The 14,731-nt window shown below is 38.7% G+C and overlaps 2 protein-coding genes across 2 annotated transcripts in view; one reads left to right on the top strand and one right to left on the bottom strand.

Moving 5' to 3' along the window:
- The window catches only part of LOC135241711 (ankyrin repeat domain-containing protein SOWAHC), a 144,124-nt gene extending 141,728 nt beyond the window's left edge, over window positions 1-2,396 (bottom strand). Inside the window, exon 1 of the mRNA XM_064312315.1 lies at window positions 862-2,396. The gene's annotated coding sequence lies outside the window, so the exon portion shown is untranslated. The remainder of the gene's footprint in view (window positions 1-861) is intronic.
- Window positions 2,397-3,269: 873 nt separating this feature from the next.
- On the top strand, window positions 3,270-14,502 carry LOC135241710 (Iroquois homeobox protein 5a-like). The gene is made up of 3 exons (XM_064312314.1): window positions 3,270-3,773; window positions 4,871-5,276; window positions 5,752-14,502. The coding sequence occupies exons 1-3, from the start codon at window positions 3,531-3,533 to the stop codon at window positions 6,453-6,455; spliced, it is 1,353 nt and encodes a 450-aa protein (XP_064168384.1). The 5' UTR covers window positions 3,270-3,530; the 3' UTR covers window positions 6,456-14,502.
- Window positions 14,503-14,731: the final 229 nt, after the last annotated feature.

Here is a 14,731-nt window from a genome sequence, read left to right as displayed (position 1 = left end):
ATTGTTTGAAGGCTGTATACACTACGATACCGACTTGCCACTGATGTAGATAGATAGCAGCTAGCAAACCGTAGAACTCCAGCAATGCTGCCAAATGCTTCACGGCAACACTTTCACCAACCTCCGAGTGAACCAGCACTGCAATTAGTCCGCTAAAATAGATAGCTTATGCTTTCTAATAATAGACAATCCAAATTAGATTACGCCTACTCCCACAGGCATTACGAGCCTGATCCACAACCGAAGACACATGGCACACTCAGTTTGTAGGCTAGCCTACTTGTACTCATAGTATCCTCACACCCCATAGCTCCTTCGATCCACAATCTTATGACAGAATGTACATATGAATTATCGTAGATTAATCAGTGGATGAAGTATCGCAATATATACCCTATCATTAAGTCACTTTTGTCTTTTACACGTCGTATTTTCAGTGAACTTAGTCCATAACTTGCGCGTGAGCCACACGCATCCTTTCGTCGTAAAAATGTAGGCGGAACAAGCGTAAATTACACGACTCCCTTTAGCCTACTACCTTACGTGTAGTGTAAATAATATTATCTCCAATTGATTTAAGATAAATGTTAAAACAAATTAAGCTATTTTTATTTCGCTATATCCAGCTCTCTACCTAGTTTAACGGATTAGCGTTGATCCTTCAGTTATCTACAGTAATAGGAAACTGAAAAATAGCATCACATATAACATCATATTTAGTAGCCAGCATTTCATCTAGTGCGTTATAATATTATCAAATGGACTCTATAAGAAATGCTGAAAGCTGTGACTAGGTCAGTTTGGTGAAGGCTAGCCGTTTCAGAATGCAGTTAGTTAACCGACCGTGCAATCAGTGCCTACCTTTTTCGTCCAGGTCTGGTCGTTCGTTGGCGGTCATCAATCTATTTTCCAGGTTCATATGATTGCTTTCTGTTGTTCTCTCTTCTATTGCAGAAACAATAATCTCCTTATCAAACTCGAGCTGGAGTCGATGAAGTTATTATTGCCAATAACAATGTTTCAATGAATTGTGATGTCATTTCAAACTGCCGGCAGTCACCTCTTCCGGTATGATTGTATGCAGTTTACGTTCTATCCCCAAGAGCCAATCCAGGATCAGTTCATGCAACCCCAATCCTCATCACAACCATCATGTACTAAATAGATAGAACCGATCCAGGATCAGAATTTGGGATTGGCTCACTCTACTCCGTATCCTTGACAACTGGCACGCTGGTTCTCTATTACTCTGCACGCTATTGGCCAATCGCAACGTCAATTACAGTGGTAAAAATATATTGGTCAATGATATTTAACGTCAGGTAAGCACGAAGGGAACTGTAGTTCTACACTTCATTGAAAAGTGTAAAGAGTGTGTAAATATACATACATAATTATCTAAGAGGATGGCAGTGCATTTAGTCTTACATCCTTACTAGCCCTTTTATTCAACTATGAGTACTACTACTACTACCAATACTAATAATAATAACCTACTAATAATAATCATCATAATATAAAAAATAATAATAGCCTAATACATTAAACAGTGTCATCATTCTCTCTTAAATTTATTTTACGTCCGTACACTGTTTTCTAAGTCTTGACGTGAATGGCTGTACATCAGCGTCACCCATTCTGGAATTCCCGGAGGTTCTTTTTTCACAGTAAAGCAACATGTGACCGAATTCACATAGGCCTAGTTTTTAGCAGCGCCTACAGCGATCCCTTTCGGTGCGCCGGAGACTTCGACGTCTCTTCACCTCGTTCCACTATATTACTGCACTGACATTGCAGGAACGGCCATTGTGAGTTTCAGACGTGTAAGTTTGATTCACCGTAAACCGAATATAACTAAAATATTCCGAGTATTATTAATAATAATAATAATAAATAATAAAATAATAATACAACGCATTATTATTATTATTATTATTATTGAAACATTTTTCAAACAGATAGCCTAAACCAGGAGTGGTTTAATTGAATAGTAACGTCGTTATTAGCCCATTATTAGTAGAAGTACTCGTCCTTGTAAAGTACGCGATACGAGTCAAATTCGGATATTAAAACGTACGTCGCTTTATATCCTGGCGATATCTGACATGTTAGATTAGCACAGCTACTAAAACAGGCGGAATTAAATGAATCTGGATATGTTCCTGTTGGGAAATCTATTTGATAGCATCAAAGCAGATTACATCGTCGTTCTTATGGCAATAATCCCCCGTCGTTTTGATCTTTCTTTTTTTTTTTTTTTTTTTTTGTGAGCTCCAAGGAAGAAATGACTGGCTGGGTTATTCCTGGATATACTGGCAAATAGCCATTCTAGTCAATAGGCTACCTGTCAACGGTCAACTTCTTACGTTGTATGGGGGTAATAATTTTGCACATTTACAGAAGGAAATGTTCACTGCAAAATAAATTCAGTATTTTAAAACTCAAAAAGAGTGAATATTGTCTGCTGGACTCTTGCTAGGATTTGATTTAGCACAGCGAGATTTGTTGTGTATGCAATTTAATGCAAGTTAAATATTTCGTTAAGAAGTATTTTCAAATTATTATTCTTTTCATCATCGGTTCTGCTTTAAGTATGCATAAACTTATAATTAGTATCCATACATACTCGCAGCTTCACTGGATGAGTCTTCTTTTTTTAAGTAACCTTGTTATTAACAGTCAGCGAACGTTGAAAATGGCCAAGATAAAACTATATAGCGAACGAAAAAAAAAGAAAAAAAGAAATCTATCCCTGTCAAACCCGGCGAGCCCCACTGACAGACAACGGTGAATTTGCTATTACTCGCCATAGTTTCAAGTATTTATTTTTTTTAAAGAAGAAGCAGAAAGTTGGGAGTTCGTCTAGCGGCTGGCAGTATATTGTCATCCAGATGCTTGAGTCTAGCGAGCAAAGCGGCTCGTTAAGTAGCCTAGTGGAGAGAGGACAGTCAGAAAGAAGGCGCGAGACAGAGAGGGAGGAATCGCGGGAGAGAGAGGCAGGGAGCTGGGATCGATCATTATACTGGGGCTGTGGTGACCCAGCATAAGCTTCGCCTTTTTTTCCTCCGTTGACTACACCCAGAAAGGAGGAGCGTAACGCGCGTAGTAGGCGTCAGAATCCTGAATTTCCAAGTTAGCAGCATCTTGGCAGGACATTTTCCAAAGCAAAGTCCCCCATCTGAAGGCAAAAAAACTATTTCTGCAGTGCATGACAAGGAGCGGGAGAGAGAGAGCGTGAGTGAGTGAGTGAGAGAGGGAGGGAGGGAGAGAGAGAGTGAAAGAGACAGAAGGAGAGGGAGTGAGACCAAAAAAGAAGGCTGAAAGCAAGTAAACACAGCCGATCAGCTGCAGCTGACAGCAACCAAATATCGCAATCTAAATCTTTTTATTTATTTATTTTTTACGGTAAGCACAGAGAGAAACAGACAGCAGTCTGTCGATGCGAGTCTCTATGATTCAGATCAGAAAGTGCAGGAGCAAATAAAGGAAAACTGCACAAATAAGTGGCTTATTTTCGGGGTTTTTTTACCATGGCGTATCCTCAGGGCTACTTGTATCAGCCGTCAGCTTCTTTGGCACTGTATTCGTGCCCGGCGTACAGTACCAGCGTCATTTCTGGACCCAGGACCGAGGAACTTGGACGATCTTCGTCGGGGTCTGCTTTTGCTCCCTATGCTGGATCTACAGCGTTCACCAGTCCTTCGCCTGGCTACAACTCACATCTCCAATACAGCGCAGACCCTGCGGCGGCAGCAACATTTACTTCGTATGTGGTGAGTGGCTTCCTGTAACGATAGCTATGCGTTCTTCGGCTACAGTTCAGACACAGCTCGGCTTTGTAAAAACTTTCAAAGCCGTGTTATTGTACACATTATGCTACTGAAAGCAGATCTGTGAATGTGATGTTTGTTTCCCCATTACCCGCTGGTTTCCAGTTTATCCCAATAGTAAGTACAATCCCTTTACAAATCACCTATACCCGACCAGAAAATATGCTACAGACCACAGATGTAATTAATTTACAGCATTATGAGCAAAATTAAGGATGCGCGACTTGCTCTGCGGAAGACTATACAATAAGATTTATGCAACCTGTTTTATAAGAGAATTGGACAAATACTGTTTTTGGTTTTTTTGAAAATGACTTTAAATATCAAACAACATGATTGTGTTCGCATACACAATTGTTAGAGTGGGTTGCATGCATTTTCCACTTGAGTGATTCGCATTCACCCAGCTGGTATTCGTGTCCTATTTTATTTTCTTTTAAATATATATCAGCTCGTAGGCTATCTGGCAGTCCAAAGCCAACATCATACTTTTTTCGTTAATGCAATGTTCAACATAAGTTGAATGCATTAGCTGTAGTATATAGACCAGTCCATTTATAATGAATGTCTATCATCCACGTATATTCTCTGCATGACCCACTTAATTAGCCACACCGTTGTGGTTTTTAATGTAAAGCATTCTTTGCGTAAAAGACGTGGCATTTAACCGTATAGAACAGAATCAAATTTGACACTTTAAGCACCAAAATTGTTGCGCACAGTCGGCTAGTAAATTTAACTTCGATAAATGTCAACTTAAAAGAAAATATAAATGAGCCACGTTCGATTATTTTGAAATACCTAAAAACAATATATATAGTTAAAGAAACGAAACTGACTGACTTTTTTTCTAATTGTACGGCTTCTACAGTCACGGTATAATATATACATTTAGTCTATTCCGATATTTCAATTATTCACATTTAAATGCATTCTATTATTACAATTCGTATCAAATGTTTTGTTGATTTGTGTTTAATAATAATAGTTTCCCCATTTTAAAACTGTTTAATAAATCAAGTGTTTAATCTTTTTTTCAGGGCTCCCCATACGACCACACGACAGGCATGGCTGGGTCTATAGGATATCACCCCTACGCGGCTCCCCTGGGTTCGTATCCCTATGGAGACCCTGCTTACCGAAAAAACGCAACTAGGGACGCCACGGCCACTCTAAAGGCCTGGCTTAACGAACACCGGAAAAACCCGTATCCCACGAAAGGCGAGAAGATCATGCTGGCCATCATCACCAAAATGACCCTCACACAAGTGTCCACCTGGTTCGCCAACGCCAGGAGAAGGCTAAAGAAAGAGAACAAGATGACATGGACCCCGAGGAACAGAAGCGAGGATGAGGAGGAAGACGAAAATATTGATTTAGAGAAAAACGACGACGACGAGCCACACAAGCCCACGGACAAGGGGGACTCGACAGACACCGAGTCAGGTCTGTATGAAATTCATCAATTTTTCATCCGCGTCGTTTCCATTCAGGGCGCAAAATTGATTGCTAGTTAATGGTGGTAAATTATTTATAATGGGACAATTGCTTTAAATAATAATCAACTCTCTTTATTTGACTTGCGCTTCAGTATTGCTGGTGACATAGATTTCTTATCAAAAAAACTATTTGAATTGCTTCGGAAAATAGCAATTTTACCGAAACATAGGCAGCGATGTTTATTATTATTATTATTATTATTATGTTAATAATATTCATAACATCAATACGACATTATTATTGTTATTATTATTATTATTATTATTATTTAGAAGTAGTTGTTAAATACTTTTCTGAATGGAGATTTGAACGACTAAAACCAGGGCGTTTAAAAAAAGGCACAGACTGCAAATTGTGATTCGGCTCAAAATGATTAGAAAAGGAAGTTTGCATTTACTTAATTTGTATTATTACTCTGCAGAACATAAACGGAACCCGGGGGAAATTACATGCGACAGATTTAAAGATGAAAATCTTGGCAAAGAGGTGGATCCAGTTTTGACTGACTCGGAATTAAAAGAACAAGAGGACCGGACAGAATTGTCTCACTCTCCAAAACCCACCACTTCTTCTCCCCCGAACGTGCCTCGCGGAAACGAGATTATTGTGCAAGAGAAGCCGACTGAGCTCGTGCAAACATCGAGCGCAGCGAGCGGCGTCAACTGCGGCAGCAACGCCACGTCTGTGATTCATTCTCTCCCCTCTGCCCCAAAACCAAAACTTTGGTCTCTCGCCGAGATTGCGACTTCTTCGGACAGGTGTAAGGGAAGCAGCGACTTGCCGCAGGCCCCTGGAACGGGTCAAAGCTCCGTCATCACGGCCAACGCGTCGTCGCCGTCGCGGTCACCGCCTCAGTGCCCGTTCCCAAACAGCACAGTACTTTCCAGGCCTATTTACTACACGTCTCCCTTTTACCCGGGTTATACGAACTACGGCACTTTTGGACATCTCCACGGTAACCACGGCTCCAGCACGGGGTCCACGACACATTTTAACGGATTAAACCAGACTGTTTTAAATAGGGCAGAGGCACTGGTGCGAGAGAGCAAAGCCAGGAGTCAGACACAAGTAGATCTTTGTAAAGACTCCCCTTATGAACTAAAGAAAGGTATGTCAAACATTTAATATTGGCCTCCTCCAAAAAAACAAGGACATTTATTTATTATATGTGTTGGTTAAAAAGTAATAAAAAACACTCCTGAGGAAACAAAGGTTATTTTCAATGAGAAAATGCTTATTCTGAAATCTGGATTTCCAATCCAAAAAAAAGAAAAAAAGAAAAAAAAATGTAACATCTAAGAATTGTCTTAAACGCTGCCGCCACCTGAGAATATTTGTATTAAAACTATAATATGTATATTTAATGTAGCATTTTGTATTTAAAATGGACAATACACTATCTTTGAAGTAAATTATGATAAATCACTTGTACAGCAGTGGTTTGGGGGGGATAAATATATAAGTTCTGTTGTTCAGAGAGCTTCATAATTCAAAGTAATAACTTATATATTTTGACCTCTGATTCCCCTGAGTGTTAGCCAGTTCTTTTGCTTTCTTTAAAAAGAAAGACATGCTTATCGATCAATTTGCAGTCGCCTTGTAAAATGTCAATTATTAAAATGACGTTTAACAATCCTACTAAATATGGCACCATCTGCTTTGTGAAATTGCTAGATACTACATTATGGGATATTGTCTGCATTATATGTTGGCATGATGTGTCCTAAACACAGCAGTGGTAAAATAGGCATGGGCACATTTGTAATTCCCCTTGGCCTACCTGTACAATACTTTGTATTTCACAACAACAGAAACGCCTGTCACCTGTCGATCATTTGCTAGACATATTTAAATCATGAATCTGATGAACGAGGGCCAATCACTTGGATTGTATTTCAGATGGAAGTAAATAATATCGAAATTATTGTAGCAGGTCAGCAGGCCTACTGATATGATAATGCAAAACTGCCGAGCTATCATTTAACCCACTTACACCTAATTCGTCTCGTGTTTTATGCAAAGCGATCAGGTGGCGAACTTTGCTAATGAGTTCGATTTTATGCCAAATTTAGTCCTCATTACAATTTTCCTAGGCGCGGAAAAGCTATTAAATTGAGGGCAACGTTAGATTTAAAGTGACAGAGAACTAAACTTTTTATTTTTATTTATTCATTATTATTATTATTCTTAATTTTGGGTGTTTCTGCAATTGGCCAAGTGTTGGTTGTTCGGCGCTCTGAACAGTCAATGCCAAATAAGTCAACTAAATAAACCCAGGAGTTTATTGCAACTCTTCCCGCTTTCACAGGTAGGTGTCAGACTTGCTCCTAATTTAAGGTTTTCGTTGCTAATCTGTTTTTAGGGTGTATCTTCCTCGAGATGGCCCAAACAAGCCAGACACTGCCCATGCAGAAACAACGACACTCCTAATGACGCAAACCTCCCACCGTATTAATTTGTCCGCTTGCATCTATGCTAATTATGCACGTGCTGCCGGATTAAAACGTGTACTAAGCGGTGTTTCCTTCGGGCAGTTTTCCCAGATTCGCTTTTCAAAGGCAAAATTGCACTTATGTCTTTTGGACTTATGATCATTTCTACATAAAACAATGACGAACTGTTAAAACGCTTCATCCAAGTTTCTGATACCTTACAGTTTGTGTAGGCTATAAAAACCAGTTCTCATATAAGAAACCGACGCTCTGCACATTCAGAATTCAGCGAGTTCACATTAGCAACGCTGGTGGTGGTGGTGGTGATGATGATGGTGATGATGATGATGATATTATTATTATTATTATTATTATTATTATTATTATTATCATCATTATGGAATGCATTGTTGTTATTTATATTGCTTTTATTGTTATGGCTATCATTAGGCCTACTGAATGAATTATTATGATTATTATTATGGGGCTATTGTTCAACATACATATGAAAGCAAATGTATAAGATTTTTTAAATGGACTAAAATAGAAAAACATTGGAAAAATTTGAAAAAGAATCACGATTTAAAACGCAACCAAATAATTTAATTAATAATGTGTGGAATGCATTTCAATATATGCTTAAATATACAATTACATTACACAATAATTATTATTATTGTAATAATAGCCATCATCATCATCATCATCATCATGCAAGTCGGGTAGGCTAACAATTGATTGTTCTTGTCTGAAAGGGATTTCCCCCTTAAAAGGTTCCGTCATCAATCTCTGTAGTTTGCCTTCTGCACTCCGGCTGAAAACTCCCCAGGGCTTTCTAAAATTCTCACAGCTTTAATGTCCTCTACGTTGAGTCACATAGACAGCGGGTTTATTTTAACCTATCGGAGTGTGTTTTCGCTGTGATTACAACACATCAACAAGCTAAATTTCTTTCAAAAATGTTTTTTTGCAGGGCAAATTTAAAATGACCAAGGCGCTTTACCCTTAAATGACACGGACTGTCAATGAAATACGTTGTTCCCAAACGATTTCTTATGTGCTGTTGTTTCATTACTTAAACGAAGCAAATAATACAAATACGTTGTATTTATTATCATTTACATACTTTTTGTGTTATACAAATGTTTGAGATGAGAATCATTCTTCTCATAATTTTGTGTAGAATTAAATGCATTTTTGTCCGGAACAACCTTACAACAGAATTGTGTACTTCTGATATTAAATTACGACGGTGGGCATTGCGTATCTGGACAGATATTGTCAAAAATTCTTATAGCAACATGTGTGTGTGAAGTTTTGATAGATATATATGGCCATTTAAATTGATTACCATGTTGTATACCAAACCTATTTATATTCTGAATGTCGTTTCGAAAATATGAGAATAAGTTTTATATATAACTTATAACTTAAAAAAAAAGATTGCGAGAAATTAGCATATATGCGTTAGTTTTTGTTTAATTCTGTATTCACAAATAGGAACTTCTGCACATAAAGTCACATTTTAAATCTTCGTAAAACATTTGGTTAATTAAATCCAATCTCACACCACCGTATTATAGCCTACCCTACTAAATCCTAAATACTCACGACCAAAGCTTTTTTGGCACCGTTATCCAATTCAATAACAAATATTTGCGCTGTATGCTGTTAATCCACTCAGCAACGTATTGTTATTGAGCTGAGAAAGCAGCCTACCTGATTCGTTGTAAAACTTTGCGAATGACACCATGATACGATAATATTATAAAGCTATTCAGCCTAACTTTGACCAACTTTTTTTTCGTATTCTTCTTCGCCTCTCTTCCAGTTGAATGGCTAGCTGGTTCATTGTTAGGAAGCAAGGCATGGACTTACAACGTGAGAACGTCAAGTGAGAGCGAAACGGTTCCCATGTGCGGAAGAAAAAAAAAGGGCAAAGCACGAGTAATTGAGATAGCTTTTATTACACCTCGACGTCAGTGTAAATTACAATAGGAAGACGTATAGGCCCACTGCGATAAAATGCTGGCCTAATTGTTCATATGAATTTAAATTCCAGTTAGCTTATAAAGAAATAAAAAAGAACGTTTCCAGAAATTGAATAACAAAAAAAAAAAAAAAAAAGTTCGAGGAACAGGGCACAATCATAAATAGCCTATGCGGAGGCCTAGTTGAAAAAAAAAATCGGGTCAAGCCACGATGGATGTTTTACTCGTTTGACAACAAACACTATTGGCCCACAGCTAATCGCAAGCCCATTGCCCCGGGAACACCTTTTATAATTACTGAGTTGTTTGCATTTTTACTGTCTATTTCTGATTAAATGGTTTTAAATTCATATGCCTCCGTAAAATCACACCACATGTATTCCAGGAGACAGCAGTGGACTAAGGCGATGTCCATAATACACATGGTTTTGGAAGTATTTTAATGTTCAAGAAAAAAAAACATAAATTTGATTGAACACAAATACATAAATTCCATGCATTAATCATTACAACTACTGGCCAGCAAGTTAGTCAGTTTGGCGTTAACCTGTGCAAATAAGTGTAAATTGCAGCACATATGCTATGCAATGTTCCATGTGATAATACAAACTTTATGAATGCAACAGAAATGTTTTTGATTTAATACGTTTTACGATATGAATAACCTAAAATAAAAATAAAACAATATTTGGCTTTATTTTTAAAACCAAATTTTCTAAATATCGATAAGGTTTTCGCTACAAAACAAGCCCACCGGGAGCTTGTTGGATCGTTGCGCAGCAGAGAAGGCGCCAGCTGTTCCAGAATAGGCCTATCATAGTGGTCCAAGACCCTGATGCACGCCGGTATATGGAGACGTGCAGAAAGGCGCGGTGTTTGTTTGCGGTTCACGTAGCCCACATAGAGCCCACTTATCTGCGCGGCGTGCGTAGCCACAATCCTCTTCACAGAAGGGACTCTGATTATGAACAGAACAATTCGCAATATTTTCATTGCCTTTAATTTTTCAATTTAGAGATTTTCTCTCTTTTTTTTTTTGTTTCTTTGATTTAAAAAAAAAAAAAAGTTCACTATTTATTTTTCCTCCGTAGTGAGAAACGCTATGTCGTCAAACCAGTACGCACGTTGAATTCTTGCAATTAGAAATCCACATTTATTGATTTTTAGAAACGGGTTATTTTAACAAAGCAGTTGTTGTACTAAAAAGTTTCTTCCACCTGTCTACCGCACAACATGCCGATTGCAAAAATACTATTATCCAGCCTATATAAACGTTTTTTTTTTTCCTGAAGTTTTTATCAATATGCACTGCATTGCCAACATGCCTATAATAAAATATAGGATATATTTGTCTAAATAAAGATAATTGCAGTGCCCACGTTTTTGCTTTTCAGGTAATACTGTCTGGAAAGATTAATTCGACGTTCGATAGCATACTTACGGATTTTACAGATTAACTGAAATTTTTCGTCTGACAATAACTGTCATTTTCCTGAAATAATAATTTTCCTTTCAGCACCACAGATTTAAGTTACATAGGCTGGAAAAAGAGGGACCGGATCTTTTGCGTTGGTCACTCATACTGAGCTTAGTGTGGCTTCTTTAATAATTTAATTTTGCTTTAGGTTTTTTATGATTTACAGTTAGCAGAACTATGTAGCTTTCTCATGAAAATATCGAACATTACTGATTTCATAAAAATGACACATTTCTATTGTGTGGCAAAACAAGAACATAAAGGCACCTATGCCGGTTGGAATTATATAAATTGCGTTTACATATACAAGACAATATATTAAAAAACTTATTTTAGATTCAATAACACACAGTCATTTCACACCATGCTTATTAACACGTTAACTGAATTTGGCAGATAAATGAAGCGCTATTTTGATAATAATTGTTTAAATACAGTCGCGGCACTGTTCTTAAGTTTTACATAAACAATCTCGCTACGTTTATACATGGCTGACCAGGCACCAACTGAGAAGAATAAACATCAGTTCAAATGTGTAAAAGGATACCCCCCCTTTATGTGACTTGCTTAAATTATTAGTGAGACCATCTGTGGAATAGTACCACAGCAAGTGTTGCCAAAACAGACCCCCCAATTTAACAATATGTTTGTCCTTTAGTTTCCATTGGTGGATCAAAAAACACTGGGAGACTAAGAAACGTAGTCCTAGTACTCACAATGGCAAAAAGACAATATTTTAGGTGATGATTCAGAATGTACTTTTTTTGCATGTCTGAAAAGCAGTAGCCTGTCATGGTATGACTGTCACCGATTTTTTTTTTAACCTGCCACACATTCCACTCACCCACACATCCCCCCCAAACACACACACTTACACACACACACAATAAGTGAAGTGGAGTAGACTTTTTTTCTGAAATCACACTGGGAATACGGCCTCTGCTTTATTTAATCATCAAATCCCAGGAATGAGCCTCTTAATTAATTATGGGTGCTAAAAATTCAGCCCAGCTGTTTCTCTATGCTCGGTGTTAACTCTGCCTCGTGCACAGAGAGGACCGAGGCTGTGCTCAGGCATAATTTTCGCAAATTACCGCATTTTTTCCCCTCAAAATGTGAACCTTAACAGGGCCCGTTTAATCTGTTCGTCGTCCTTGATGAAAACAAACCGAGGGGAACAATACAATGTGTAAATAAGTCCTATATTTATGTTTTTTTTTTTAAACTCTCATTACTGTTAAAAGACTCACTCTTAAAATATTTAGGATTACGTTGTAGGCTGACCTGGTTGATGTGACAGTGAGTGATTTATAGCTGTTTGCTTCCACGTCAGCCGAAACCTCTCGGATAGACTATCAGCTCATTTCATTAAGTGGGCAATGTCACAAAAATAGTTCTGTGGAGCAGCAAAATGGCACTGCCCTGGTCTCTCTCTCTCTCTCTCTCTCTCTTTAAGGTTTCAGACAGACGTCCCCTGGGGCAGATTACACGTGATATTAGCAGCTGTCCAATGTTTTAAGCAAAACCCCCTGTAATTAACATAAATGCACTTATTTAAAAATGGCAAAAGAAGGATAAGATATGTGCATTCTATGAATGGAGTAATGGAAGAACTAACTAAATTTGACTGCTTGAGAGTGCTCTAGCATATTTTTTTTTTAAATCAGCATTCTAAGATACAAACGAAACTTGTATTTATTTTAAAATACAAGAAGGGGCAACTAACTGGAACAACAAACTATTTATGGACTTGATGTAAGGTGTGAATTTTAGACATCATAATCATGAATCTGTCTTGTAACGTCAGCTGCGGCTTCATATTATGCTGAAAACACATCTCTTACTTCGGTTTGACATAATATCTGTGTGAAAGCTTATCCAATCATGCCGTATCAAATTTAGAGAACATACATGGAGAAGCATACAATGAAATGCATACACTTTTTTTTGGTGTGAGAGAAAGGACAAATAGATGAATGATTCAGAGAATATTATACAGGGTGTGACACAAATAGCTGTATGAATACTACCACAACTACTATTATTATTATTATTATTATTATTATTATTATTATTATTATTATTATTATCATTATTGTCATTACTACTACTCCGACTACTACAAATTGCAAGTGGAGCCCCGTGTAATGGACAATGTATCTTTCAATCCCAAAAACATTCATATTGCAGGGGACCTCTTGCATTGGCTCACGGTGATTTAATGAATGCCATCTCAGCAGCACATTTCTGTGCAGCGACAGCAGCGGTCAGTATCCGGTGACATCGCAGGCCGGTTGGTCACCGTGGCGATGGCGGTGCTGGCGCCGCTCTAGATCGCTCGGCCTGCGCCGCGCGGCGGGCCCCTGGGCAGCGAACGGGGTCGCGGTTTCGCGCACGCTCCGGGACGAGGCCCAGCGCGCCGGGCGGGACCACGCGCGCTTCGGCAAACACCCGGAGGGGGGGGGAGGGGGGGAGGGGACGCCGGCGGGTTGTTTGCCTTCTCACCGAGCCTCCGTGCTCCATCACTCCAGCCTGCCGCTAATGAGATGTAAATGCCCATTTTAACTCTGTATCAATGTTTAATGCTCTCCCCCTCTTTCCAGTCCGCCGTGCCGGAGACATCGGCGACATCATCTACGGTACGCACGGCAGACCCCCAGACCGCAGATAACGCAGCGTGTTACTGTACGAGCTCCGCTTTCATCAGGCCTGAATAATACCGCACGCGTGCAGCTAACCTTACTTTCCAAACAATCGCATGCAGTGACTCTTCCCAGTGTCTTGTTCAAGAGCATAAAATTTTTTCGAATGCAGGAAAACAGCATGTCATTACAATTTGCTGTCCATAACAGTAAAAAACATATTTAATTCCGCTGGAAGAGGAATTTAATTTAAATTTTTTTTCAGAATGTTTCATTTTAAAATCAAAACAGAGCTGAGGGCAATCGAGTTGTTTTCTCATTCTTTGGAATATGTCAACATGTCAACACAAAGACACACATACGCAGTCACACGCCACATATCAGGATTATGGACCCTACATTATTACAATCCTAGCTGTTCACGAAGACCGATCAACTGTTTTCTTTGAGTGTCTCCATAAAAGAAGGTAATGATCTACCTTGATTGTTTATTTACATTTCCCTTTTTGAAAATGATCCCTTTCTACCCAACACCTGTTCCAGACTGTCCCGTTCTTACACGGAGGTTTATCCTCTCCACACCTCTGATATGTGTCCTGATCTGAAATAAAATACAAGTTCTTGCATTAACCTGTTGTGTCTTTGTTCAGACACCCCTTTTCGCTGAGAAAGATAGGCTTTTATTAGCTTGAAGCTAACCGCGGCCTTCTCTGTGTCACTGCCTGATGAAGGCCCATGTAAATGTGCTCTTATTTAATTGGATCAGCTCCCAAGATGAAAGCGAAGAACGGTTTTTTCTGGTGTGCCAAGTCCTTTCAGAGGCGCACAACCATGTGATGTGGGAAAGTTTATGAAGAAG

Source organism: Anguilla rostrata, chromosome 16 (assembly GCF_018555375.3).
Source record: "Anguilla rostrata isolate EN2019 chromosome 16, ASM1855537v3, whole genome shotgun sequence".
NCBI classification, from domain to species: domain Eukaryota; kingdom Metazoa; phylum Chordata; class Actinopteri; order Anguilliformes; family Anguillidae; genus Anguilla; species Anguilla rostrata.
This window is presented reverse-complemented; position numbering and strand designations above follow the sequence as displayed.